Source organism: Clarias gariepinus, chromosome 24 (genome assembly GCF_024256425.1).
Source record: "Clarias gariepinus isolate MV-2021 ecotype Netherlands chromosome 24, CGAR_prim_01v2, whole genome shotgun sequence".
NCBI lineage: Eukaryota > Metazoa > Chordata > Actinopteri > Siluriformes > Clariidae > Clarias > Clarias gariepinus.
The window spans coordinates 4,649,376-4,674,821 of record NC_071123.1 but is presented as its reverse complement, the minus strand read 5'-3'; the positions used below and the strand labels follow the sequence as shown (position 1 = coordinate 4,674,821).

Sequence of the window (25,446 nt, the reverse complement as noted above, 5' to 3'; positions counted from 1 at the left end):
AGAATGATATTAAAAAGATGCTTTGTTTAATAACATTAAAACACTGTTTGTCTATATTAATGAATCTGAATCAATAGCCTAGTAATTTTAAGGGGTTGAATAGAGAACCTACTGTCTTATTTATCTAGCTAAATAAATAACACTAAATTAAACTAGATAACATGATCAAAGTTTTAATATTTATATTTAACTGTAGATGGAAGGTTTTTAAGTCACATGGGAGTATGTCTCCAAATGAGCAGCAGGTAAGAATAGATCATGTGACTTGAAAAACCCTCCATCTACAGGTCTCTTAATTGTCCAGCCTCATAGGTGTGTTGTTTATATTGCTAATCAATGTAAGTTTAAAGCTTATATGCTGTTTTCTGGTTAAATTTTTTCTGAATGTACCTGTACATAGAAAAAGGTTTATATGGTAAACAGCGTGTGTGATCAAGAAGACTCATTTGAGTACTGATTCTGAACAAGCCAAATATGTGTTAAACATTTATGGGGGCTGAGCCCCCCTTAACTGAAAATCCTAGAAACTCCCCTGATTATTAATATAGATTTATGCATGGTTTCTATGAGGTTTTTGGGCAATGTTTAAACAGGGTTACTTAAACATTAGAAGAGTGCTCTCTTAACTGCTGCTGGTTTTATTTTTCTATATTGCAAAATGTGTGCTCTGAACCATAACAAATACTACAAATATTGACCGTCATATTTCTACTAAGAAAGCATTCTCGAAAAAGCAAATAGGAAATAAACTGGATATGTTCCCTGAATGATTCAGAACCCAAAAACGAATTTTACCCCGTATCTCTCAGTAGAGTGCATCTGACACAGACAGGGCACTTACTCACTCACTCCTGAATACATCTCTTAAATGTTGATCACGATGTCCATTTAGGTTCATCATACATTTTACTACAGTGGACAGTTAGTGCTGTTCAGGACACATTGGGACACAATGCAGATGTTTCATAGCTTTATGCATAAAACTCAAAAAGTGATTCACAAGTTTGGGTTACAGATTTACATTTTACCAGGTTGGGTCAAGCTATCTGAGATGAATGTTAATTGATTGGAGTTTTAGCAGAAACTGACTCAAAACATTAATTTCATGCTACTGTGGGATAAACTGATTGCTCACTCTTTTAAATGCACTAGCCTAGTGATGGACTGGACACCTTTGCAAAATATACAGGTGTTCCTGGAATAGATTGCTAATCCAGTACAACTCTGACTCCAAAAAAAATATACCAAATGGAAAGATTTTTGTTTACTCATCAAAAAAATTGGAGCCCAACCCTGCCCTATGTTAGGCTTTTAAATATGATAAAATAAAATTCTCTCCCCAAGCCTACTTTGATGGCACTTTTTTTTAATATAACTTACACTTCCCCACCATCCTCTTTAAGGGTTATGCAAGCTTCCATAAAATCAAAAAATACAACACAGTGTTTCTTTTTAATCATATAAAAGATATCAGTAAAAGGTACAACTTTTCTGACAAAAACAGTTAGCATGTTGCTTTACTGACCTTCATTTCAGGGAATTTACAGTATACATAAGTGATTAAACAGAAAATAAGGTGGTATTGCTTTTTTTCACCCACAAACTCATAACAATAACATTTGGAACAGAAAGCCGTATGTTAAGATAAAAGACCTTGCTGCAGTCTGTTCCACTGCTTAACAGTCCATTCAGAAGCTATGTACAATTACAGATATCACAGACACAAGTGTGCAGTATCGTAGCCCCTCCACTGAGACAGTTACAGAGCAGATTAGGAGAGAATGATGTACAATTGTCCTAAACTTAAACACAGAAACACACATGGTATGTAAGGGGACTGGAGGAAACTGCCAGTGTGGCAAACTGTGCGTAAAAAAAAAAAAAAACAAAAAAAAAAACATGGGGGTTTGGTTGTCACAGTAGAAAACACTGCATGCACGATACTAACAATCTCGTGTAAAACAATGTACATATTAAAAAATAATACTTTGAAACAAAAGCTTTCTTGAAATACAGATTAGAGTTATACATGGGCAAAAAATATCTACAAAGGGAAAAACAAAACCTTAAAGGGTTGTATTGTCTGGACAGAAAGTAAAAGGGATTTTCAATAGAGAATCCTTTATAAGTAACTAAGGCAAAAAAAAAAAAAAAGCTGTAGCGATTGCCTTGTTTTATCTGCGATAGCGACCTCGTTCTTTCTCTCGGTCACGGTCTCTGATACGGTCTCTGTCACGATCACGCTCGCGGCCTCGCTCTCTCTCACGCTCTCTCCGTGCATCTCGTGGTCGTTCGCGTTCTCTCTGACGCTCGCGTTCTCTGGGCCGGCTTCGGCGACCGCTCACCACTGCCTGGGTGCGCCTCAGGAAGTCGTCCACGCGCATGTCATAGTCGTGCTGTAACATATAATATATAATCAAATAACTTATTGAGAGGGGATTAATACCCAACAATTTTAAAGTTATTGCATTTTAATGGAAATTAACATTATAGACAAATAGCAAAACGCATTATTGGTATTTTGTGCCAGGCGCCATTATCTGAAAACTAACAGTGCATTGGCATTTGTACAGAATGTACTGGATTACTGTTCATGATGCATTTGTATTTGACTGATCGACTGACAGAATCCTCAAAAATTGTCCACTGTTCATGGGATAATTTGTGGCTTTACAAATAATAAAAAAGTTATTTAGTATACTAATGTGACATTTAATTTGCAGAATAAAAAAAAAAAAGATTTTTTTTTGGCTTTGACAGTTTTCTGATGAAAATATAGAGAAAAAAAGGCAACTACGGTTAAGAATTTATGTATTTGGAAACTTGCTTAAATGATGCCTTACCACACTGGAGGAAAAGGAACGAACAACCCTTTTCTCCCTAAAGCGGGCATCATGGGGCATGGGATGATGACCTGAGTACTGTGGGTGAGTCTGGGGCGGGGGAGGATGGTGTTGGTAATAGGGATGATGAGGAGGCTGATCCATACCCGGATATGGTGCCTTTGAAAAAAGAAAAATAATACACATATGAAATAACAATATGAATATATTACTCACTGTTTAACAGAGATGCATATGCTTAAAGTAAAGTGTGAATTATGTAATTTTAAAAGAAGTACTGACCATCCCTTGCCATGGAGGTGGAGGTCCAATGCTGTGATGGAACTCTCTCATGTAATCATTGTAAGACTGCAGAGGACAAAAAATAAAATCATTTAACATATAAATCCATGTCCTGATAATGACAAATGGTTATGGAGAGCGTACACAAATTAAAGTGACTAAAATTTTAAAAAAAAGTTAAAAAGTTAAAACTCACGCCATTGAGGAACACATCTCTCCTTACACCTGAGAAGCGCCTGCAGGGAAAAAAATCAAACGTTTAAAAGGTCAAATGCTTAATAAATGTCACTAAAGCGTAACAAATGTGTCTGGGATCAGAGCGAGAAAAGCTACCTGTCCACAGGTTGATTGCGTGGGTCCTGCATAAAACCTGAACAGGCGGCAAACATATTTCACCAACGGTAAAGTAATTAGTATGGAGGGAAAAAAATGAATCATTTGCACATATACAACACTAACAGAGGCAGGATTCACAAAAACATTGTGCAACTACATGTGTAATGCGAATACTACACAAGCCTCATTATTTAAAGAAGTCTGATATGAGCGTACACTTTCCGCGCACATTTGCAAAAAACAAAAGTGATACGTGATTTTATTAATCCAGTGCTCTGATGGGCAGTGCGAGATATTGACCTGGTCTCTGCTGGAACTCGGGAGGATAGTCAATCCTGGGTCGCTTCCTGTTGTGCATGTCATATTCCTCTGGACGACGCCTACATGAATTAGGTAGGTTAGTATGAAATCACTGTTGCAGAACTGATGTCATTTTCCTCATAAAAAAAAAAAAATTAAATAAAAAACAAATAAATCAGAATATAATTTAGATTGAGCTCTTTTAGGCATTTCGAGACACACATTCTTTAAAGGGAAACTCCACAACTGTTCAACATAAAGTTCAAACACGGCATATTCATTCATTTTATGACATCCAGTTTAAAAGAATGCTTAAAAATTACATCACAGAATCAATAATATAACATTTGACATAATGAACTCAGTGCTGAAGAGCGTGGAATTGCCTCTAGACTGATGAGCTCATCACTTCTGCAGAGAAAATTAACACAGTGATGCCATTTCATGATAACTCTTACACTCTGGACTCTGCAACCTACCTCTTCAGAAACAACACTTTGCTTAAAAGGTACATTATATAGATTGATAATAAAGCTGCATTTCTTGCAAATGAAACTTCTGAACTTGCCTTTCCAAAGGGTGGACATAATTTGCAACCTGAAATGTTTTCCCACAAAAATCCATTTCGTCTTTTTTCATTGACAGAAAACTCAAAGAAGAAATACTAAAACCACCCTCGACATAAAAAATGCCTATTATGTGCCTTAATAAATTACCATGTCTTAAACCAAAACATACATCAATAAAATCATGGTAAACTCTTTAGCTCGTTATCCTTTTTGATGCGAATTATATTTAGCTTTACAATCTATCCTTACTGAAGACTGAGACTACTGAACACACCTGGATTAATAAGCTACTAACTATGTCTTTTTCTGTTTAGTCCACAAAAAGGACTGCCACGGGTTTAAATAACAATAAAAGGTCAGCCCCTAAAACATCATCAGACTTGAATAATAAACACACCCAGACAAAAGAAAAAAATATTATGAAATGTCCTGTACTTTTCCATAGTTATTACAATACCTTTTAAACATCACTGAAGTCTCACACATTTTTTAATCCATCCATAAAATTTTTTTGTCTGAAGTGCTTTTTACAGAGTATGATGATATTTTAGGCATGAATGTCTTGAAAATCAACAGGCCATATCAGAAACATGCTACAAAAGTTATAGTAATTATGAATCTCTGAATTTGTATTGTCCAGTGCATTATTAGCCCATTTTACCCCAAGAAAAAAAAATGACTAGTGAATTAATCTCTGGCTGTTAAAGCCACCCAAAACGTCAGACCCAGAATAACCATAACAGTAAAGCCAAAGAAAGAGAATTCTGTTTGAAAGTGTGACATACCGCTTTCTTGTAGTTTTGTGACTGTTAACGCTGGCAAATATTTATGATAGCAAAAGTTCATACAACAGTCCAGCTTACTCTTTAGCCGTATACGGCCTGGTAAACACATTTTACTTGATCGGCCTGGTAAGGCTGAAGAAGGGGTGCAATAAGGTGTGATGCAGTCCGTTTAAAATGAAACAAAAAAAGACAAGAGGAGCTCCAGCCATTGGTAATAACCCCATGGTGAACCCCTCCCAAGTGCTTCTTTTGTGGTACTCAGTCCTGGGAAGCCTGAGAGAAAGGAAGGGGAGATGAAGTGGAGGCAGGGTGCTCTGCCGCACTACACCAGATCAGTCCGTCAGGGGTGATTTGAACATGACAGCCTACCTACCACCAGCTGGGAGACAGGGAGGTGTATTTTTAAAGGGATCAGAAAAAGGGGAGGGATTTTTTTGTTTTTTTGCCACGACAAACATCCACAGTCCTTGAGTATAGGTCGGGGGTTAGCGCATTAGAGCCTGAAAACCATCAAACTTCCTCTTTTTTTTTTTTTTTGCTCAGTCCTTTATTTTGGGGGCCATTTGCTTTTCTGCTTGAGTTGAGTAAATATGAGCTCATTTCAGGCCCACTTTGAGAGCAGCAAGAGTTCATTTACAGCAGAGCTATACAGGTCAGTCCCTGACATCATTTCAGTCCATAGGCATTGCATGATGCAGCGACAGAACTGGCCTATCTCTCCCCGGGAACTTGCCAGCTCTCGCCTCATTCCCTGGCTTTCTCTTTCTCTCGCTCTTTCCTTCCCTCACTTCTTTCTCCTATGCTCTGCACACACATCTATCGACATTTAAAAAGAACGCCCATCCAAGCTGTTTTTGGACAGAACTGGAAACCAGTGAAAGAGTCCCAAAATATTCTCTTCTTGAAAGCCTTTTTTTTTGTTTTCATTTGTTTTAACAACCAACGCTTTCTGCCTCTCAAATGGATGCGCCATCTTCAGCTTATACATTATGGATCCTTTAAATAGTTTCCCTCATGGAAATTCCTGAAAGAAAAGGCTTTTGGAGAAATTTAAACACAGACTCATCTACAAAGAGAATGCACCTTAATGCTACCGCTACAGAAAATGTTAACTGAACTACTGCCAGGCTTAAGCGATTAGGAGTTACAGTGGGATTTTTTTACATTAGCGTACATTCATTAAATAAAAAAATTAGTATGTTACGCTTTGTACTGTTATGCTTCTTTTAAAAGGGCATATACTTTAACAGCAACAACAAAACACAGCCAGCCGCTGGACGTGTAGGCTCCGGTAAGCTCTGGTCAGCTCATTTTTTTTGTGTGTGTGTGGCTCTTCTCTGAGGACTCGAAGGATGAAGGAAACAACAACACGCTCCCTTTGGCCCGTCATGTGACACATGTGCGCACTAGCAGTCCAATGAACATTTCTAACCTTCCCAGGTCTCGGGGGGCGGGCTCCCTGTGTGGGGGGCGGCCCCGGGAACGAGGCTCCGAGTGCGTCCTCCTCTTGTGGCGCATTTTATGAATAACCTGATACAAGTCAATGCTCTCGTCTGGAGGGAAGAGCATGCACAGCTGCAGGCCACAGTTGGTCTCGATCTCCTGCAGTCATGAAACAATGAGAAATTAAAGAATTAAAAATGAAGACATGCAAAAATTATTTAAATCAAAACCAAAAGGACTAATAATTTGGATATTCTGGAAGTTTTTTTTTTTTTATCTCTAAACAGAGACAAATGTGTGTTCCAGTGCAGCTGGCATAAAATTAAAAGAAAACTGTATAGTTTTACAGGTTAAATGGAAATCTAATGTGCCATCTACTGGCCAAGGACCTTAAATCCTCACATAGCCATTTATTATGGAAACCTTGGTTTAAACTTCTATTGTCACAAAAAAAACCAAACAGGAATAATCTTATTCCCCAATTAAACCCCAATCTATAGGTAGTCTGGCGAGTTAGGTTCTGGGAGCACGTTTGTAAGTCTGACTTGTTCTTAAGTTTGAAAAAGTGAGTCTTATCTGCCTTTGACACAAATATACTGTACAATAGAAATCATACTAATCCACTTGACTAAATCTCTGACCCCCACTACCACACAAATAATAACTGCAGCTAAGAAAATAAATCTTAATGCAGGTGTTGTCTCTGCCCCTTTAAATCACGAGGGGAATCCCAGATGCCATTTTGTCTCAGAACTGTTTTTCACTGTATTGGACTGTGAACTTTTGTCTCCGAAATTAGGATTATTCACCATCACAACAGCCACTTTCTATCATCTATGCTCCCCAAATGATTCATTGAAATCGGAAATGACCACTCATTCCTCCCGAACCTCCCCCTACACACACATACAATATACTGGACTAAGACATTTTATACATTCACTTACAAACTAAAATACTGTACACAATTGTAAATATAGGCATAATTGTAACTTGAACAGTAGTAAGTCGGGGACTACCTGTATAAGAAAGAGACAGCCAAAAAAGAACTAACCTGTCCATCACGTCCGATCTTTACAGGCTTGTGTTCATTCCAGGAGTTGGTAAGGTGTGCTGACTTTGTAAAAGGTAACTCCCGCCTGAATCCATAAACAAGAACATTTAACGTCCATGATTTATGAGGAAAAGAGAACCACACATGGTCTATAAAAGGATCATAAGCTACGTAGAAGACAAAGCTACCTGCAAATCCAGTCGATTTTAAAAACTCCTCCAAGCATCTTGGCGTTCATGCCCGCAGGCAGAACCCAGTGGATAGGAGAACCTCCGTGATGAGATTCAGACGAGAGTCGAGCAAAACCTGAAAAGAACCCAAAAACAGGACATTTAAAAAAAAAAAAAAGGAGGACAAGTCTAATGACATTTTAATACAACCCCCCCAAAAAACAACAACAAGACAGTCCTTTACGAAGCTTAGTGCTGGAAATTAGAAATGTCATAATTAAGCGCAGTGATTGTAATCTAAAATAAAATATAATTAAATATTGTTAAATAAAAATGCTAATTTTATCCTTGAAAAGCTCACCTTGAAATTTCCCACTCTCCCGGACGGAAAATATAAGTATGACACTTCTAGCCGCGCGAAATGCCGCGTTCAACTTCCTCTCGTTCACGGGCAGGGTCGACCACACCCCCTGGAGGCAGAAACAGTAAGCAAACCTTCCTATTACCAATATTCTTTAGAGATAAAACTGTTAAAAAAAAAGATGCGACAAGATGCACACCTTTGCTTTAGCAAGAGAAACATTTTCATGGTTGTTGCTCTTAATCAGGAAGTATCTAGCTTCTCTGAGGACATACTTCAGCTTGCTGGTTTGATCTATTAAATAGAGGAGGAATAAAAAAAAAATTGAGAACACAAAACGTTTTCAACGATGTATGCAGCTTTTTTTGAACTTCTAGAAAAATTCCTTACCTTTACTTACTGCACGGACGGACGATGGCAGCTTTTCGTGCTTCTTTTCCGAGCCTGCAAGAAGAAAAACACTTAAGTGTTAATCTTAACTGTACATGAAATGAAATTAGAAATTATACTTTTGTAAAATGGTGGGCATTTGATATGCATGTTTCATGTCCAATCATATACAAATGTATCATCTAGCTGTTCGTATATAATTATTGGTTGCAGCCTTGTTTTCTAACATTCGGGTAACTGAATGCATTTTTTTTTTGCATATAATCCTGCCCACCACTGAATTTATAGAGACAGAAGTGCCAGTAAATTTTCACTGAACTGCATTCAAAAGCCTCTGAAAGGAGGCTAAAATAAAGGTGTTTCGTTGTTGAAAATTTACACTATACCAGGTGGCCAACAGATGTGCATGGACGCGATTGTATTAATTCCACTCTCTGTAATCTGACCTGCACTGCCACTGAATGACAAATAACCTACACGAGAAATATATGTATATACACCCACACATACATCTTGAGCATAACCTTAAAAGCAACTCTTCTTTTTTTTTGGTCTGTTTGTTTTTGGGCAAATGGTGATAACCATCATTCCTCGCTAAGCCTAAATGCTCTGAACCTGTACTGCTACCAGGGCAGAGGCAGGTCAGTTTACACAGTTGATCGGTTACAACCATACAAAGACTACCACCTCTTCCATAATTAGTCTTATTAAATTAGTGTATGAGCTGTTGAATATATATATGCAAAACGGAATTATTTGGGATTATTTAATACCTGTGCATGATTCTGAAGCTGAGCTTCCACTTCTATCAAAAACGATTGGTGATATCCCTCTAGCGTGCTTCTTCTCTTTTCTTTCCTTATCTGAATAGTAAATAGGAGAACAAGCCCCTTCTGTTAGAATATATATGTATATGTAAATAAAGGTCTTCTCTAGATGACCTGGGCTCGGATTTCTAGCTCTGAACTTTGTACAGTAAGTGGACACATCCAGGTAGCAACCTGTAGTGAAAACTTCTGACACCACATGATTACAGACTTATGATTATAACTTTACTTTAGTAAGATTCTGTGTTCAAGTACAGCCTTTTGTTTACAAGGACCAACAATGATGTGAAGGAATGTCAGGGGGATGCTCAAGATGGTTAAAATAATTGCTTAGCATTGGTACAGTCCATTTTGAAGCAATTAATCCAATACATAGTATTTCACTGACGCCTGTTAGACTTTAGCTCAAAGTGATCAAAGTTTGGCTTGTTCTCCATGTGAAGAATGACATGGGAAATGTAAACATGGTTAATGTTTATGTTTGTGGAGAAGGTAAATGTATCATGCATCAACAGTGCATCTTTGTCCAGCAAACTTGACCGACAGGAAGGAAGGCAGATTTCATCACATGAAACAGTGAATATTATAAGAGGGGAATTAAATGTTGGCTTTGTCATTCGATTCCAGCAACCTCTAATTACATTTCAAGATAATTATGTTCATGAATGATCCAAGGCCACCAGTGTATTTTAGTGCAAGTGATGATGCTCATAATTGAATAGTTTTCACTCTATAATGCTATAGTATTACGTTGATCTGTAAATCACAGGTAGACTGTCGATTTGATTTGAATCGTTTCAACATTCGAATATAGCCAAAAAGCGGCTATACTTCTTACAGGACTTTAAAATAAATATCAAAATCTCCTACAAGCATCTATAACTTTAAAAAACAGTGCAAGTTGTAATGTCCATTGTTAAACCATGTCTTGTACAAAATTATAACACCCCCCCCTTCCAGTCTTCCACTCCACACTCAAAACCAGTAGGTAGCGGTTATGCACCAACCTCCCATAACTTAAAAGAAGCAGCAATACGCTCACAAAAAAAAAATAAACGTTTAAAAGGCTACCTAAGTAAATTAAAATGTGGATTGATTCTGAATCGCAAACTGATTAAACTATTGAAACTAAACTATTGAATTAATTGAATCGACCAACAAACGAAGTAAATTACAATGCTAAACATGTGGAACAGATTAAAATATGAACCATTTGTTTTATATGTACCAATAAATCAACTGGACCTATACATTAGAAGATTTACAGTTAGTTACACTCTCCCTGCATCTTAAGAATGGCTCCTTTTTAAATAAAATGGTCTTGCAAACGACCCTTCGAAGGTTCACACTGCTTCAGAATTGACTGCCCCCTGCAACATCTCAAAATCTGAAATAGTTTTACTCAAATAATCTACAAGAGCAAATCGAGTCGTACCTGCCGCATACATAATGATTGATAAACCTGGTATCAAGCTGTAAAGCTAACCACTAGGACTGTGATTTAAAACATGATGCCGATGAGGACAGCCGCTCACCTGAGGCTTCGGAGCCTGAGCCAGAGTACACCGACTTGCCATCAGAGAAGGACACGGATTCTGACTGAGAGTCGCTGGCTTCGCTGCGTGTGTCGTAATCGTTCTGCTCGTTTCCATCCTGCTGGTCGCCGTCCTCCAACTCATAGTCTTCGTCTTCCTCTTCTCCTTCTTCCCCCTCAACTTCCTCTTCCTCATCCTCTTCCTCATCATCATCCGGGCCCGTCTCTCCTTCCTCGTCCTCATCCTCCATCACCTCCTCTTCCTCAGCGTCAGAACGGTTGCCTTCAGAGGAGCCCGCGGAACTTCCCGTATCCTGCTCGGAAGCGTACTCCTCCGACCGTACTTCTTCTTCTTCATCTTCTTTGGAGGAGCGACTGACACGGCCTGCGCTCTCTTCACTTGTCCTCCTCAGCTTCTAAAAGCACAGACATGTATTACTATATGACAATCAAAAACATTTAAGCTACACATTAAGAAACACGAGGTGGAAAAAACAGCACCTTCACTTTACCGAACCAGTAGAATTATAAAAGAATTTCACCGCCAAAAAAACAAGACCTTATTCACCCATTTATTTTATATTTGTAAGTAGAAAATTTCATAAAGTTCTGAGAAAGAAACTGGATTTTGTAAGAAAATGTCCAGTAAAGTGGTGCTCTAAATTTGTAAAATGTAGCCTATTTAAAAAAAAAAAAAAAAAACACAAGCCTTTCGGTTTAATCAGATTTTAGGAAAACATTTAACTCAATATCTTGTGCTGTCTTGTTTTGATCTGATCACCTGAACTGGATATTAATACCAAGTGTAAACCAAGTGTTTGAATAATTGTTTTTAAAAAGTATCCCACACACCTCATTCAGCTCCGGCATCAGTGGTTTGATCCTCCTCTGGTGTTCTCTGCTGTGCCCTTTGGAGAGATCAGCCCTGGGCGCTCTGCCTCTGCCAGAGTGGTTTTTCCTGTCTTCATAAAAGTCATCAGGGTGATGTCTGCCCCTCAGACTGGTCATCTTTTTCCCAATGGCTCTGCCGGAAGATAGGGACCTTTTAACCGGCTGCCTTGTGGAGTGGCCAGAAGATCGTAGGCGCTTTGTGTCGTGGCTGTCTCCACGCTCGTTCTTTCGCTTTGAACCTTAAAGATAGATAAATAAACAAACTCTTACTGTAAATTAATTGTGTAGCTGCTCTAGGGTCTACATATGTTGTCTTGCCATGACAGTGTATGATCAGAATTCACAATTTCTGCCTGTTAAAGAGCACCAGTTAGTTTTGCCCGCCCCCCCACTGCTTTTGTTGCCAGCTGCGTCTCCTCAGAAACCTCACAATCTTTCTTCCTCTAACAAAAGCGTCTGTTTTTGACTGCCCTGAAAACCCAAATTACAATATTACTCCTAATACGAACGTATATAAGGCATTTCTAACTAGAAATAAACAACGCTATGTAGTTTGGCAAATCATCAATTCAAACTGCTGCTCTACTTCCCTTTTCTTACAGCCACTTCAGCTCATCAGTTAAATGGTTGGACATACCTTCTCCTTCAATTTTTTCCCCTTCTACATTGTACATCAATACTGAAGAAATCCATATTATAAAAGAACATGAATGAAACTATGGACAATATAAAATTTTAAACACATTCTGGGTCCAAAGTAGCTACATTTAGCTTTGATGGCAGCTTGGCACACTTATTGGCACACTCATGGCACTCTCACATCAGGATCACGAGGTAGTAGAATTTTAATTTGTGACATTTCTCGCTTTCTTAATGTGATTTAAACCCATCAGTTGTCGTGTGACCAACAGTGCTACTACAACTACTGTACAAATACATATGGCAGAAAACACTGTCAAGTAAAAAGAAGTAAAGGCCAGTCAATCCGGAAAATATCAGGAACTTTAAATGTATCCCCAAAGCGTAGTCGCTAAAATTGTCAAACGCTGTATTGAAACTGACTCTCATGAGGACCGTCCTAGAAAAGGTAGACCTAGTGCTATCTCTGCTGCAGAGACTAAGGTTATAAGAAAAATAAACCAGCATCTTAAAAGCGCCGACTTAGAGCACCTCAGATTAGAGCCCACATAAATGCTTCTTGGAGTTCAAACAGCAGACATATTTCAACATCCACTGTTCAGGGAAGCCTGCATGAGTCTCGGTAAAGAATCCATTACTTCTGAAGAACAACAAGCAAAAGAGACTTGCTTGTGCCAAGAACCACAAGGAATCGACATTTGATCAGTGGAAAACTCTCCTTTGTTCTGATGATTACCAATTTGAGATTTTTGGCTCTACCTACCATTTCTTTGTAGAACAGACAGTTCCTGAATGTGTGGTTTCCACTGTGGAGCAGGGAGAAGGTGTGATGGTGTGTGGGTGCTGTGCTGGTGACACTGCTGGTGACTAAATCAAAATTGAAGGCACAGTTAACCAGCATGTCTACCACAGCAACAAGCCATGCCACCTGGTTTGCACTTAGTCAGACAATCATTTGTTTTCCAGCAGGACAATGACCCCAAACACTCCTCTAGGTTTTGTAAGAGTTATTTGTCCAGGAAGGAGAGTAATGGAGCGCTGCAGCAGATAATCTGGCCGCCACAATTACCTATGATCTAAATCCAATTACGATGGTTTAGCATAGTAAGTGAAGGAAAAGCAGCTAATAACGTATAACAACACCTTCAGGAACTCGTTCAAGATTGTTGGAAAACCATTTCAGGTGAGTTCTTCATGAGGCAGACTGAGAGAACAGCAAGAGTATACAAAAAGTACTTTAGTACTTTCGTCTTTAGTATTATAGAATGCACAAAAATACAGTACTGAAAAGATGAACACCTTGTTGTCATCTGTGAGTTTATTTCTCCTGAAAGAAACTAACACACACTATTAGCATGTTCATTTACCACGATATGCATAAGTGTGTGAATGTTCAAAGTGTTCGTGCACCGCCTCGCTGTAGACAGTGTTCATATAATTCATGCAGATTCTCAACCCAGATTCCCAGAACAAGGGTTGCTGCATACTCCTGCAAAAGGAGACGATTTGCTCAAAACTTGGTCCCCATTCACAAGCACTTCCGTATATGCGGAAATAATACTCATCTATAAATACTTTTAACACAACTTCCTTTTCACTAATGGGGAAATGTGCGGCTGAAGCTATACTCCGTTGACAAACACGTATGCGCGAGTATTAGTAACGTATATTTTGGTGCATACCATATATTTACATTTAGGCATTTGGCAGATGCTCTTATCCAGAGCAACTTATAAAAAGTGTTTTAAAGTTTACATCACTGGATACATACTCGGGTTAACCAGGTTACCAGATTAACCAGGTTAATACTTAATACCATTAGTCACACATGACTGGGAAGAGTTTTTTTTTTTTCTATCAGAAGGATGGCTGAGAGATTCAAATCCCAGCAGCTGAGCAATGACCATGACCTTTAACCCTCAGCTATATCCTGTCTCAACATTAGGTCATCTTGGATATTTATATAAAAAAAAAAAAAAAAAAAAAAAAAAGATGAGCAATAACTATATCACCACCTGCCTAATATTGAGTAAGTCGCCTGTTTGCTACCTACTAATACACAGCATTAATCAATTAAACCTTTTATCACTTTGATCTAGACGGGCCAGCCTTCACTCCCTCATGCATCAGCAAGCCTTGGCCGCCCATTACCCTGTTGCAGGATCACCGGTTTTCCTTGCTTCAATCACTTTTGGTAGGGTCTGACCACTTTAAACCGCAAAGATCCTACCATAGCTACAGTTTTGGAATTGCTCTGTTGCAGTCGTCATGCCATCAAATTTTCTCATGTCAAAGTCACTTAATAATAATAATCAAAAATAATTCCTTACTCTCCATTTTTTTTGTTGCTTCCAATACTTCAGAGACAAATATTATTGACTTACTGCCTAGAATATACCTCGACTCCTATTCACCATTATAACAAGATATTGTACCTGTAGCTAAGTTACTGTCACAAGGGCCAAATTATAATGCAACTCCAAAACTGCAGCTCTTGTGGGATGTTCCTGGTCTGCAGTGGTCAGGACATACCAAGGAAGAAAAACCTGTGAGATGGCGACAGGGTCATGGTGGGTGGCTAGACATGAGGACCTTCTCAATATTAAGCGGTTGATTATGTATGTTATAGCTGATCAATATATATATATATCTTTATAAATACACAATGACACACCTACCTTTCTTTTCGTTCAGGTCATGTTCACTTTCAGGGTTGTAAAGCTCATCATCTTGATCTGGAGCATCAGTTAAAATATCTTCCAGAACGTTAAGCTCTCCATCTACAAATAAATCATTACACAAAATGAGTTGCCTTTCTTTTACCCTTAACTTTGACCTAAAAAAAAAACAGCTACTGTGGAATAAATTAACAGTACGTGCATAGAATTGACAGACGCAGGAATGCGAACTCAGTGTTAAGGTTAGCTAACGGTGTAACGAAGCTAACACACTTCAAACTGCTATTACTTTAGCCAAGCTAAACAAATCAAATAAATTCATTACTACGTTTGATATTATTAATAATAATAATAATAATAATAATAATATCACATGCTGTTAAATTGGTATGTCTTATTAGTATAATTATGACGCAATGGTTAATGCGGCTAAGCAAAACAAAACAAAAAAATTCCATTGTAAGCAGACAAAGGTGTAAGCTAAAGGCAACATGCTAACGTGTGCTAGCTAAATTATTTACCTTTGTCGTCTCGCCTGTCGGCCATCTTCAGCAGTCTTTCGTTCTTTTTTTTTTTAAGGAGACTTTGAGTCGCCTCGTTTTGTCTCCTCTTTACTGCCCCGTATATTTATTTTTTATGTTAGCTACATTAAACGAAACATAAGGAAAAGGAAAAAACAGACTGACACTCAGGTCAGTGTTTTCGTTCGTGCGCGAGCTCCGGTCTAAAATGGCTGAACACTTCCTCTAGCTCCGCACCGACGCTGCGCAAAGGGTTGCCAGAGTGAGCAGAATCGTTACCAGAGTTAACCGAGTGGTTGCCAGGTTACCAGAGTAGAGTTATTCTTTTGTTTATTTCAATTTCTTACATCTTGATTACGTAATAGATAATTTCTAATTACTGCATCAGTATTAAAGCTAGAAAAACTGGAAACTGCAAAAGTGGAATAATAAATGAGGTTGAAAAAAGGGAAACACAATGGGGATTTATTTCAGTAGAAAAAAACTTCTACTTTACAAAAAATACATTATTTTTTTTTTTTACTGAAAAGAAGGATTGGGCATTGGTTGGTCAGTGGTAGATTTCTCAATTCCCAACCAATGCCCAAGGGTTGCACCAGGAAGGGCATCCTGCGTAAAAACTGTGCCAAAGTTGTGTGTGGATCAGATAGTCTGCTGTGGCGACCCCTCGAAAAAAAACAAAACAACGTGTACTTTATAAGAAGGAAAATTAAACAATTCATTTATCTTTTATCCTGCTTATACCATTTACAGAGTTGCAGGATCCTGGTGCTTATCTCATATGGCTGGGTCATTTCAAAACACTGATTATCCTTTTAAGAAGCGATCCCTTTAGTCTGTAGGTTTTATGCCAGAATAGATTGACCCAGGACACTCTCTATCTTAAGTAGGTCCCCAGTCTACCCAACCAGTAGCCCAACACAAGCTTCATCATCGGTTTGGATTTCTATTGATGGTAAACTTGTCTTGTTATTGCAGTAAACATTTTTTTTATAATTATGCCTAAAAAGTTATGCTTTGGATTTATTTTAGCACAACACCTACCATAAAATTTGGGAAAAGTTATGTAGGCTTGATATTTTTATTGATACAAAATATTTTTGTTTTTTGATAGAACCATAGTAAATGGTTTAGCTCCCACATAAATGGTTTAGCCCACGTTCCCACGTTCCTCACCAGTCTTCTGATGGGCTACAATCCACAACGCTCCTTAAGATCACAAAACTCTGGACTTCTTGTAATTCCCAGAATTTCAAAATCTACAAAAGGGGGTAGGGCTTTTTCATATTTAGCTCCAATGCTTTGGAATAGCCTTCCAGACAGTGTTCGGGGAGCAGACACAGTTTCCCAGTTTAAAAGTAGAGACAAGACGCATCTCTTTAATCTGGCACACGCGTAACTGATCCCATAACTTCATACTTCAGTACATCTATCCTAAATGGCAACTACGCTAATTCTCTCCATCTGTTCTGTACTTTTCTACCCATCCCGAAGCATCTGGAGATTGTACCAGCTTCAGTAGACAAAGGCCAACCCTGAGAGGATCCTGAGGAATCCAGAGAAGGACCAGCTCCAGCTGGATTCTGCTTTATGATGGTTGGAGCTACACATCCTGCTCCTGTGCTCCCAGTGATCCAGACCCCATCTGCCCTCTGCACCTACTGACTCATCCCTATGTTGAACTGGACTTCATGTTAATTTAAAGAATTTTTGTTATATTGTACTTTTAGCTGCGTAACACACATGATGTTATATCATCTTTATCTGTTATCACCCAAATGAGGATGGGTTCCCTGTCCGGTTCCTCTCAAGGTTTCTTTCTATTACCATCTCAGGGAGTTTTTCCTTGCCACTGTCGCCGTCACCCTTGGCTTGCTCATCAGAGACATTTTATTAATTCATCTCATTATTATCTAGACACATTTTTCTCACACATACACAATTTATTATTATTATTATTTTATTTTTTATTTTTTATTTTTTAATGAATTTCTTTCATTTTTGAGACAATGACCATTGTTAAAAGCGCTATATAAATAAATTGAATTGAATTGAATAGAACAGGATCCCATCTGGATTTTATTTGGTGGTGTAATGGTTTGCACTGTCTCTTAGCACCTCCACGATCGAGGGTTCGATTTCCGTCTTTGTCTGCATAGAGTTTGCATGTTCTCCCTGTGCTTGGTGGGTTTCCTCCGGGTACCCTGGTTTTCTCCTACAGTTCAAAGACATGCAGATTAGGCTGGTTGGTGTTCCCAAATTTCCTGTAGTGTGTCAATGAGTGTGTGAGGAAGGATCCCACCTGATTTCCCTATCCAGCAGGCCAGCTGTGTGAAGTGACTGTTTAAGAGATTGTTGTCACATGCATTGTCTGACCAGTTTGTTATGTTTGTTAGTGTTTTTGCCCCCTTTCGTTACTTTTTGAGAAACATTCTGTTTCTAAGGGGTTTGCGTCAGGAAGGGCATTGGGCGTAAAAGCTGTGCCAAGCTTGTATGTGGGGACCGGATGGTCCGCTGTGGCGACCTCTTGCTGGGAGCAGCGAAAGACCAACAACATTCTGTTCCTGATAATGTCAATGAGGTGCCGTATTTTCCCAACTTCTTGATGATGGCCTTTACAATGTGTAAAGATATGTTTACTGTATGTACTGTATTTTATTATATTGTACTTCTCCTCTGATTTATACATTGCAGCAAGAAGAGCCCATGCATTTTATAGCTTTAAGAACCATTATGTTAGCAGTAGAATGAAGTCATAATGGCAAGCAATTGCTTATCTTTATTTTGAGTTATTTAGAATCATTCTTTATTATTGACATACAATGATCTGGCATGGCTTGGCATAATTTATTTTAGTATTATTTTGGCTTTACATCATAAACCTCTGCTAATTATAAAGGCAGCATTGGCATAATGAGAAGCTAGAGGGGGCACAGTTCTATTTGATAATTTCTGTTCGAATTTTTGTTTGTATGAGAAAATTCTTTCAGTAAAAAAAAAAGACATTATAACTACAAATAGAAATATCTGTTTAATTGCTTTTTTCTTAGTAGTAATTGGATCAATTAAAAGTAATCATGGACTTGTAGATATAATACAGTAATTATTAAGACATTAGTAATTAAAAGCATATTCAGATTTATATTCACTCTCTCTTGCTCTTTGTTCGGGTCCTTTTGCAACATTTACGGAATAACCACATACATGTTTTCACAAAGATGAACACAATCAGTGCAGTTATGGAGAGTAAAAAGGCTGCTACATCCAAGCAGTGGTACTGATACCACTTGAGGTTATGAGCTTCAACCCTCAGGTGCTTGGCCCCCTTATTGCGCATCACAAACTCGATCCAGAACACAGCCTGGTCTAGGGGCTTCATCGGTTGATCGTGGTGGATTCTGGACAGCTTCATCATGTTCTCTTTGTAGCTGGGGAAGGACACAAGGACACAAATCTAAAGATTGTGCCATGTTATGTAAAGGCATGGGTATTACTTCGATCAGGTCATTCACTGCAGTCTGGGATAATTGAGACACATTCCATTTACCCTATAACTGTGATATGAGTCACCTTTAAATGTTTGGATGAAGAAAAATTACTCAAAAGGGATAAAAAGATCACTGGGAGTATGGGCACTATTGGTAAACAGATCTAATGGTAAATGTCAGAAAAAGATCTAACCTAAAAAGCTAAGTGATACACAAAAAGAAGTAAGTGTACCCTGACTGGATTATTGCACACATTCAGATCTGGGGCTGGGATCTGCCACCCAGACTGTCAAAGGGGAGTACCTATTGAATGCGGTAGTCACATAATCCATAATCGGGCTTAGCTCGAAATGGAGACATGCTGACATCTTAAGGCTGTCATCATCTGCAACATGATAATTCGCAGACAGGGGCAATGGCAATAAGATAAAAGATTTGTGATGGTACATGTCCTATTGGGTGGAGACCTGGGGGTAGATGCAGGACACCTGAAGCCGTTATAGATTGTGTAAAAAAAGGTTAAAATGTCTGGTGTTTCCCTGAAGATAAGCTAGAATCTGAGGCCAGGATTAAAGACGTCTGGGCTGACCTTCTCAGACACCGTAGTCTCATCCTAATTTAAAATTAAAGTAAGATGACTGAGTGAATGAATGATGAAGCCATGATTTAGGTAATATTGCTAGAGATACTGCATTTGTGAAGCATCCATGCTCACATTACTTAATTTGGTCCAGTCTGAGTTGAGGAGATAGATAGAGCCTAATTATGCATGTTAAGATGTTTAGGTATTACTTATGCAACTCGTACTGAAATCACAATATCAACTCACGATGGATTGTTAATGACGTCATTGAGAGCCTGCGTCAAGTCCTTGCTCTTCATTTTTGTGATGTCAAGCATAACAGCGGCTCCTTTGGTTTTTATGTGATTTATGTTGTCAGGCTGATCGGCAAACAGCGGCAGGCCCACTACTGGAACGCCATGATAAATAGCTTCATATATTCCATTCGTCCCACCATGGGTGATGAAGACTTTGGTTTTAGGATGTCCTGCAAATACGAATCATTCATTAATTTACTTTAATAGACTGTAATTCTATAGCTACACTAAAAATATTCCTTACCTAGTAAATCATTTTGAGGAATCCAGTTATAGATTCTTGTATTAGGAGCAAGAGTTTCAGGTTTAACACCTGTGTATCCCCACACAACCTAAAAGGACACATATTATACAGGTCTAAGAGTCTTAAGAGTGGACTTAACAAGGCCTACATCAACACCTATTGGAAACTTAGAGTTAGTTAAAGTAGAGTAACTTAGCTGGTTAACTATTTATTAACAGTTTTGAAATGTGGAAGGAACCCATAGGAAACCCATAGGAGCTCTGAGATACCAACACCACCAGTTAACAAATCTGTAAAACAGTGATATAAGCGTCTCTTGGCACTTCAAATTATTCACGAATTCTACATTAAGGATTATCAGTCAGGATGCCCTGCATCTCAGTGGACATATGTAATGCCTTGTCCAAGGGCCCAACATTGGCGAGGCTTGAACCCCAACCCTCCAATCAGCAATCCAGAGCCTTAACTGCCTGAGCCACAACTTTGTAATCATATATTAATATGTTCATTGTTAATTGCATAAACTCAGACCTTTTGGGGAATCTTTCCAAGCGCTGGAGTAATATCGTTCAGTCTTGCTTTGCTGAGGTTTTTTATCATGGAACCCAGTGAAAAGACTACAATACCATCATCTCCTGAGCTCTGGACATAGTCCTCCATCTCCTATAAAAAAGATAGATGACAGTGAATATAAAGCCTTTTTTTTGAGAATCTTTTACCTTTTTTTTTTTTTTTTTGAATTTATTAATAAGTTTGAATATACAGTATAATCAAGTATTATTTGCTTTTTTTTTTTAATATGGACTTAAATTAAAATTTGATTTGTTAGATGTTCTATGAAAAAAAAAAAGCTACCACAGGTACAAAGACCTCTTGTCTTTTCACCCAGAGTACAGCATACCACTAGTGTGTAAAGTAGTAGTAAAGGTTTTGTAATCATTTAGAGAGCTGTAGTAAAGGTCAGCCAGCTACATATTTGTATGCACTTTTACGTTGTATGATTCCTTAATATATTACTTCTAATACAATAGAATAGAATGGCTTAAAAAAGAAGGTGTCAGTAAATCAAATTATCTTACTTTTGGTAGAGGCTTTGCAGGCTTGCAGTGTAATCCACCAACAAATTTGAAGTTTGGGAGAAGTGGCCGTGGATATTCAAAATCCCAATAACTACGGATTAACCAGATGTCAGCTTTGCCGAAAGACTCACATGGCGTTAGGACTTTGTCTGTGAAGTACCAAGGTACAAAAAATAAAGTTCCCTTTTTAAGTGTCTAATGGTTGTTTATGTCACTATTCTTTAAAAAGTATTAGCATATTAGTATTAGAGTTATATTTTTATGTAGTTTAGAGCTTAAACATTCTACATAATATAAAGTTCTTTTTTTTTTTTTTAAATATGCAGTTCTATGTCATACCAGTCATTTTGAAAAAATTCTTATCAGAGGTAAACATGTAGATTAATAAGACGATTGCTGAGTGTCCAATGTACAGGAGCATGTTCTCTAAACGCTCTTTAAAGTTCATGAGATCAGTGAGATGCCCCTGAACTGAAGCCGCAGGTACATAAGATGGTGGAGCGGGCATCTGCCCACAGAATCTCTCAATATTACTTGCAAAACTGGCCCGGATAGACAACACACTAGGTATCATAAGAAGATCTGCCATCATGCCAGCACATGGCATCATGGGGTCATACAGAAGTACATCGAAATGCTGTTCCTTCAGTAAAGTCACAAGATCTCTGTTAGCAAACAGTCCATCACATATAACCTCTGTATAATTAGACATCCTAGACAGCATGTTCCAAAAAAGGTTCAGCTTTTGAAATGTTGTCGAGCCTTCCTGCATCCATACACTGATAAAGTTCTGCCACACATTATCTGCCTCCCGTTGCTCCATGCTGATTTTGAAAACCATGAATTTGAACCGATCCTTTGGACCATTTTTCACCGTAGGTGAGGCAGAGTGTGTGAGAACGGTCACGGTGTGGTTTCGGTCCATGAGCTCTTCAACGATATTGCGCATGTTATACCAGTGACTGTATTCCCCAGGAAGAACCAATACATTCCCACTATAGGCTATTCCAGACAAACTCAGCAACAAAACTACTGAGCAGATGCATGATCTGTTCCTCATCATTATATCAACTAAAATGGTGACTTAACCACTTGTATCATTAAACATGGACAAAAACAGGGGGAGTGTTTTCAGTTGCTCAACCAGTGTTTGGTTGAGCAACTGGAATGACCTTAGATAAGGGGATTGACCTTAGATAAATCGGGTCTGGGACATATGTAATTATACACTTGTGGTAGATCATTAATACAAAAACTGTTAGAAAGGTGGCGTAAGAGGTACTGTAATAAGACATGACCCATCTACATGCCGCCCAGCATAGCGGTTGACAGATATATATACTGCATACATATATGTAATTTCCGTGGTAGTTATTTACATATGATTATGTTTTGATGGACATGCATTATTTCCAGATGATATATTTGTACTTGGTCTCTCTCACAGACAATTCCCCTCATGTACAGCACCGGGCACTCCTCCTCCACCACGTAGGACAAAATGACCCCCAGATGTTTTGTCCCAGGTGGTCCATCTGCATTCATCTGCAGAAGAAAATCAGAGGAGAATCAGATGGGTTCAACAAGTTTCTCCTGAACCACATTTTTTTCTTTGGGCAATCTACAGTATACGCCCATGAGTGTACTACCACACCAGGAGAGGTCTCATTGTGGTGCTTTATAAGGTCAGTAAATGTGGACGAAGAGGAAAACACATCAGAAAATGTCTGCTGCAATGTGGCAAGCTCTGTGAGATGGTTTCCACAGTGGACCAGGGTGAATCGGGCTGCACGTTATAGGCTTACCTCCATTCCCAGTGCCACCTTCTCAGGGACTATTGTTGCCAGAGACATAAAAATCTCCTCCCTTCATGGTTTCATGTGATTAATGTGGTAAATCTGTAATGAATTGCCTTCATCCTTTCACCTCACAGCCACCTGACCTTAAAGGGTCCTTGAAACTTCTAGGTGGGACTGATGTTCTTCTGTGTTATTTGTTTCAGTGTGTGAAGTTTAGCTCTCATAAATGTCATGAGTTTCATTTTTGGCTAAAAGGCTGTCCCTTTTCCCAATTTTTCCCCCCTCATGACATCTACAGTAAGATGCCACAGGGCTTGCACCCATACAATAATTCAAAAGTTCAGCAAATAATGGGCTGGGGCCAATTCCAGGCATTGTGAATGAACTTATGATCAATGTTTTGAAATGTCTGATTAAATTATTTGACAAGACCATTCTTTTGTAGTAGGTAAATGCTGGTACAAAATCAATTTATATGCCGCCAGGTGGTCCTTAGCCACTGCGCTGCTTTGACGAGTGACACCACTCCCTGACATCATACCCATCCTGCTGTTTCCTGTGGCAGCCACGTGAGAGGTTGCTCAACCAGCACCAGATCAATAACTTAATGTATTAGAGACATTATACATTTTGAAAAGGCAGTATTTAGAAAATAGTTAGTAAAAGTGAAAGAAAGGTAATGACTGCTGATGGCTTATTGATAATGTGGATGATGCAGACTGTGTGTGGAATTTTCATGTTCTCTCCATACTTGGCAGGTTTCCTCCAGGTTCTTTGGTTTCCTTCCATGTGCACAGTACGTTCCCTGGGATAGGCTCCAGACCTTAAACAGGATGAGTGGTTTAGATAATGGATGAAACTCAGAATGGATTATTAATGACATCATCAACTGTTGCGTTGAAGCTCCTTTGTTTTGTATGTGATATATACTGTCAGGCTGATCAATATAAGTAGGACTTATAGAGGATATGAAACTATTGATCATGAACTCCATTATAAATATTTTTATATACTCCATAAGTCCTACCATGGGTAATAAAGGCCTTGGTATTAGAATGTCTCTAATGTTAGACTACTGACCTCAATATTATACACCGCGTTCCAAATTATTACGCAAATGATATCTTTCTCTGATTTTCATAAAGTCAATGCAAATGACAGTCAGTATAATTTTCAAGTCTTTAACCATTAGGCTATAATTAATTTTTTTTTTAAACAAACCTCCTAATGATAATATTTATTTCAAAAATAAAAAACTGAAAATGCAGTTCCAAATTATTATGCACAACAGAGTTAAAACATTTTATATGTTTTAAAGAACTGAAAATGGGCTTCCGAGGTAATATTTACTGAAATCAAAACTATTTCAATCAAAAACATCCTAACAAGGCATGCTACATCTTAACATAGGACCCCTTCTTTGATATCACCTTCACAATTCTTGCATCTATTGAAGTTGTGAGTTTTTGGACAGTTCCTGCTTGAATGTCTTTGCAGGATGTCAAAATAGCCTCTCATAGCTGCTGTTTTAATGTGAAATGCCTCCTACCCTAGATCTTTTCTTGAGGATGCATGGGCATGAAGATGATTTTGCTACGGTAGCCATGGTTCTACTTTTACATGGTTCTAAGTCAAAAACTTTATCATAGCCGAGGTCATTTTTACACCTTCAGGGACCGTAAAGGGGCCTACCAGCATGTTCCCCATGATTCTGGCCCAAAACATGACTCTACCACCTCCTTGTTGACGTCGTAGCCTTGTTGGGACATGGTGGCCATTCACAACCATCCACCACTGCATCCATCTGGACCATACAGGGTGGCACGACACTCATCAGTAAACAAAACTAGTCTTTATAGTCTTTAGTCTGGGCCCAGTGAGCATTGGTTATGGGTGGCCGAATAGTAGGTTTATGCACAACTGCAAGCCTCTGAAGGATCCTACACCTTGAAGTTCATGGGACTCCAGAGGCACCAGCAGCTTCAAATACCTGTTTGCTGCTTTGTAATGGCATTTTAGCAGCTGCTCTCCTAATCCGATGAATTTGTCTGGCAGAAACGTTCCTCAGTCTGCCTTTATCTGCATGAACCTGTCTGTGCTCTGAATCAGGCACAAATGTCTTCACAGTACGATGATCATGCTTAAGTTTTTGTGAAATATCTAATGTTTTCATACCTTTCTGCAGCAGAGAGATCCTTTTTCTTTCCCATATTGCTTGAAATTGTGTCCTGCTTAATAATGTGGAACAACCTTCTGCAGTATTTTTCTTTAATTGGGCTCATCTGGCAAACTAATTATCACACTTCTGAAATTCATTTCAGTGATCCAAAGAGC

The 25,446-nt window shown here is 38.5% G+C and overlaps 2 protein-coding genes and 1 long non-coding RNA gene across 4 annotated transcripts; all 3 read right to left on the bottom strand.

Moving 5' to 3' along the window:
* Positions 1-1,433: 1,433 nt before the first annotated feature.
* Positions 1,434-15,848, bottom strand: ythdc1 (YTH N6-methyladenosine RNA binding protein C1). 2 transcript variants are annotated; one of them, XM_053485105.1, is made up of 17 exons: positions 15,624-15,848; positions 15,103-15,204; positions 11,747-12,024; positions 10,896-11,310; positions 9,307-9,396; positions 8,534-8,587; positions 8,343-8,437; positions 8,144-8,252; positions 7,801-7,918; positions 7,613-7,697; positions 6,548-6,717; positions 3,762-3,841; positions 3,459-3,495; positions 3,322-3,361; positions 3,126-3,191; positions 2,844-3,002; positions 1,434-2,396 (listed from the first exon to the last, which is right to left on the bottom strand). In XM_053485105.1, the coding sequence occupies exons 1-17, from the start codon at positions 15,646-15,648 to the stop codon at positions 2,175-2,177; spliced, it is 2,145 nt and encodes a 714-aa protein (XP_053341080.1). In that variant the 5' UTR covers positions 15,649-15,848; the 3' UTR covers positions 1,434-2,174. The 2 variants fall into 2 exon arrangements, with proteins under 2 accessions (XP_053341080.1, XP_053341081.1); XM_053485106.1 differs by lacking the exon at positions 9,307-9,396.
* On the bottom strand, positions 12,986-13,905 carry LOC128512017 (uncharacterized). The gene is made up of 3 exons (XR_008356229.1): positions 13,724-13,905; positions 13,568-13,628; positions 12,986-13,291 (listed from the first exon to the last, which is right to left on the bottom strand). It is a non-coding gene; the product is annotated as an uncharacterized LOC128512017 (long non-coding RNA).
* A 2,787-nt stretch (positions 15,849-18,635) lies between the features above and the next one.
* LOC128512014 (UDP-glucuronosyltransferase 2C1-like) lies at positions 18,636-22,380 on the bottom strand. Its single transcript, XM_053485109.1, has 6 exons — positions 21,653-22,380; positions 21,314-21,462; positions 20,766-20,897; positions 20,235-20,322; positions 19,941-20,160; positions 18,636-19,051 (listed from the first exon to the last, which is right to left on the bottom strand). Exons 1-6 carry the CDS (start codon positions 22,374-22,376, stop codon positions 18,769-18,771), a joined length of 1,596 nt encoding a protein of 531 aa, XP_053341084.1. The 5' UTR covers positions 22,377-22,380; the 3' UTR covers positions 18,636-18,768.
* Between the last annotated feature and the right edge of the window lie 3,066 nt (positions 22,381-25,446).

Coding starts and splice junctions, on each gene's coding strand:
- LOC128512014 (XM_053485109.1), bottom strand. CDS start 22,376: ATGATGAGGAACAGATCATGCATCTGCTCAGTAGTTTTGTTGCTGAGT. Junction 20,898..21,313: donor CTGCAAAGCCTCTACCAAAA/GTAAGATAATTT, acceptor TCTTTTTTATAG/GAGATGGAGGACTATGTCCA. Junction 19,052..19,940: donor GACGTCATTAACAATCCATC/GTGAGTTGATAT, acceptor GTCCTTCCCCAG/CTACAAAGAGAACATGATGA.
- ythdc1 (XM_053485105.1), bottom strand. CDS start 15,648: ATGGCCGACAGGCGAGACGACAAAG. Junction 3,842..6,547: donor GCCCCCCGAGACCTGGGAAG/GTTAGAAATGTT, acceptor TAATTCATGTAG/GCGTCGTCCAGAGGAATATG. Junction 3,496..3,761: donor CGAGTTCCAGCAGAGACCAG/GTCAATATCTCG, acceptor CCGCCTGTTCAG/GTTTTATGCAGGACCCACGC.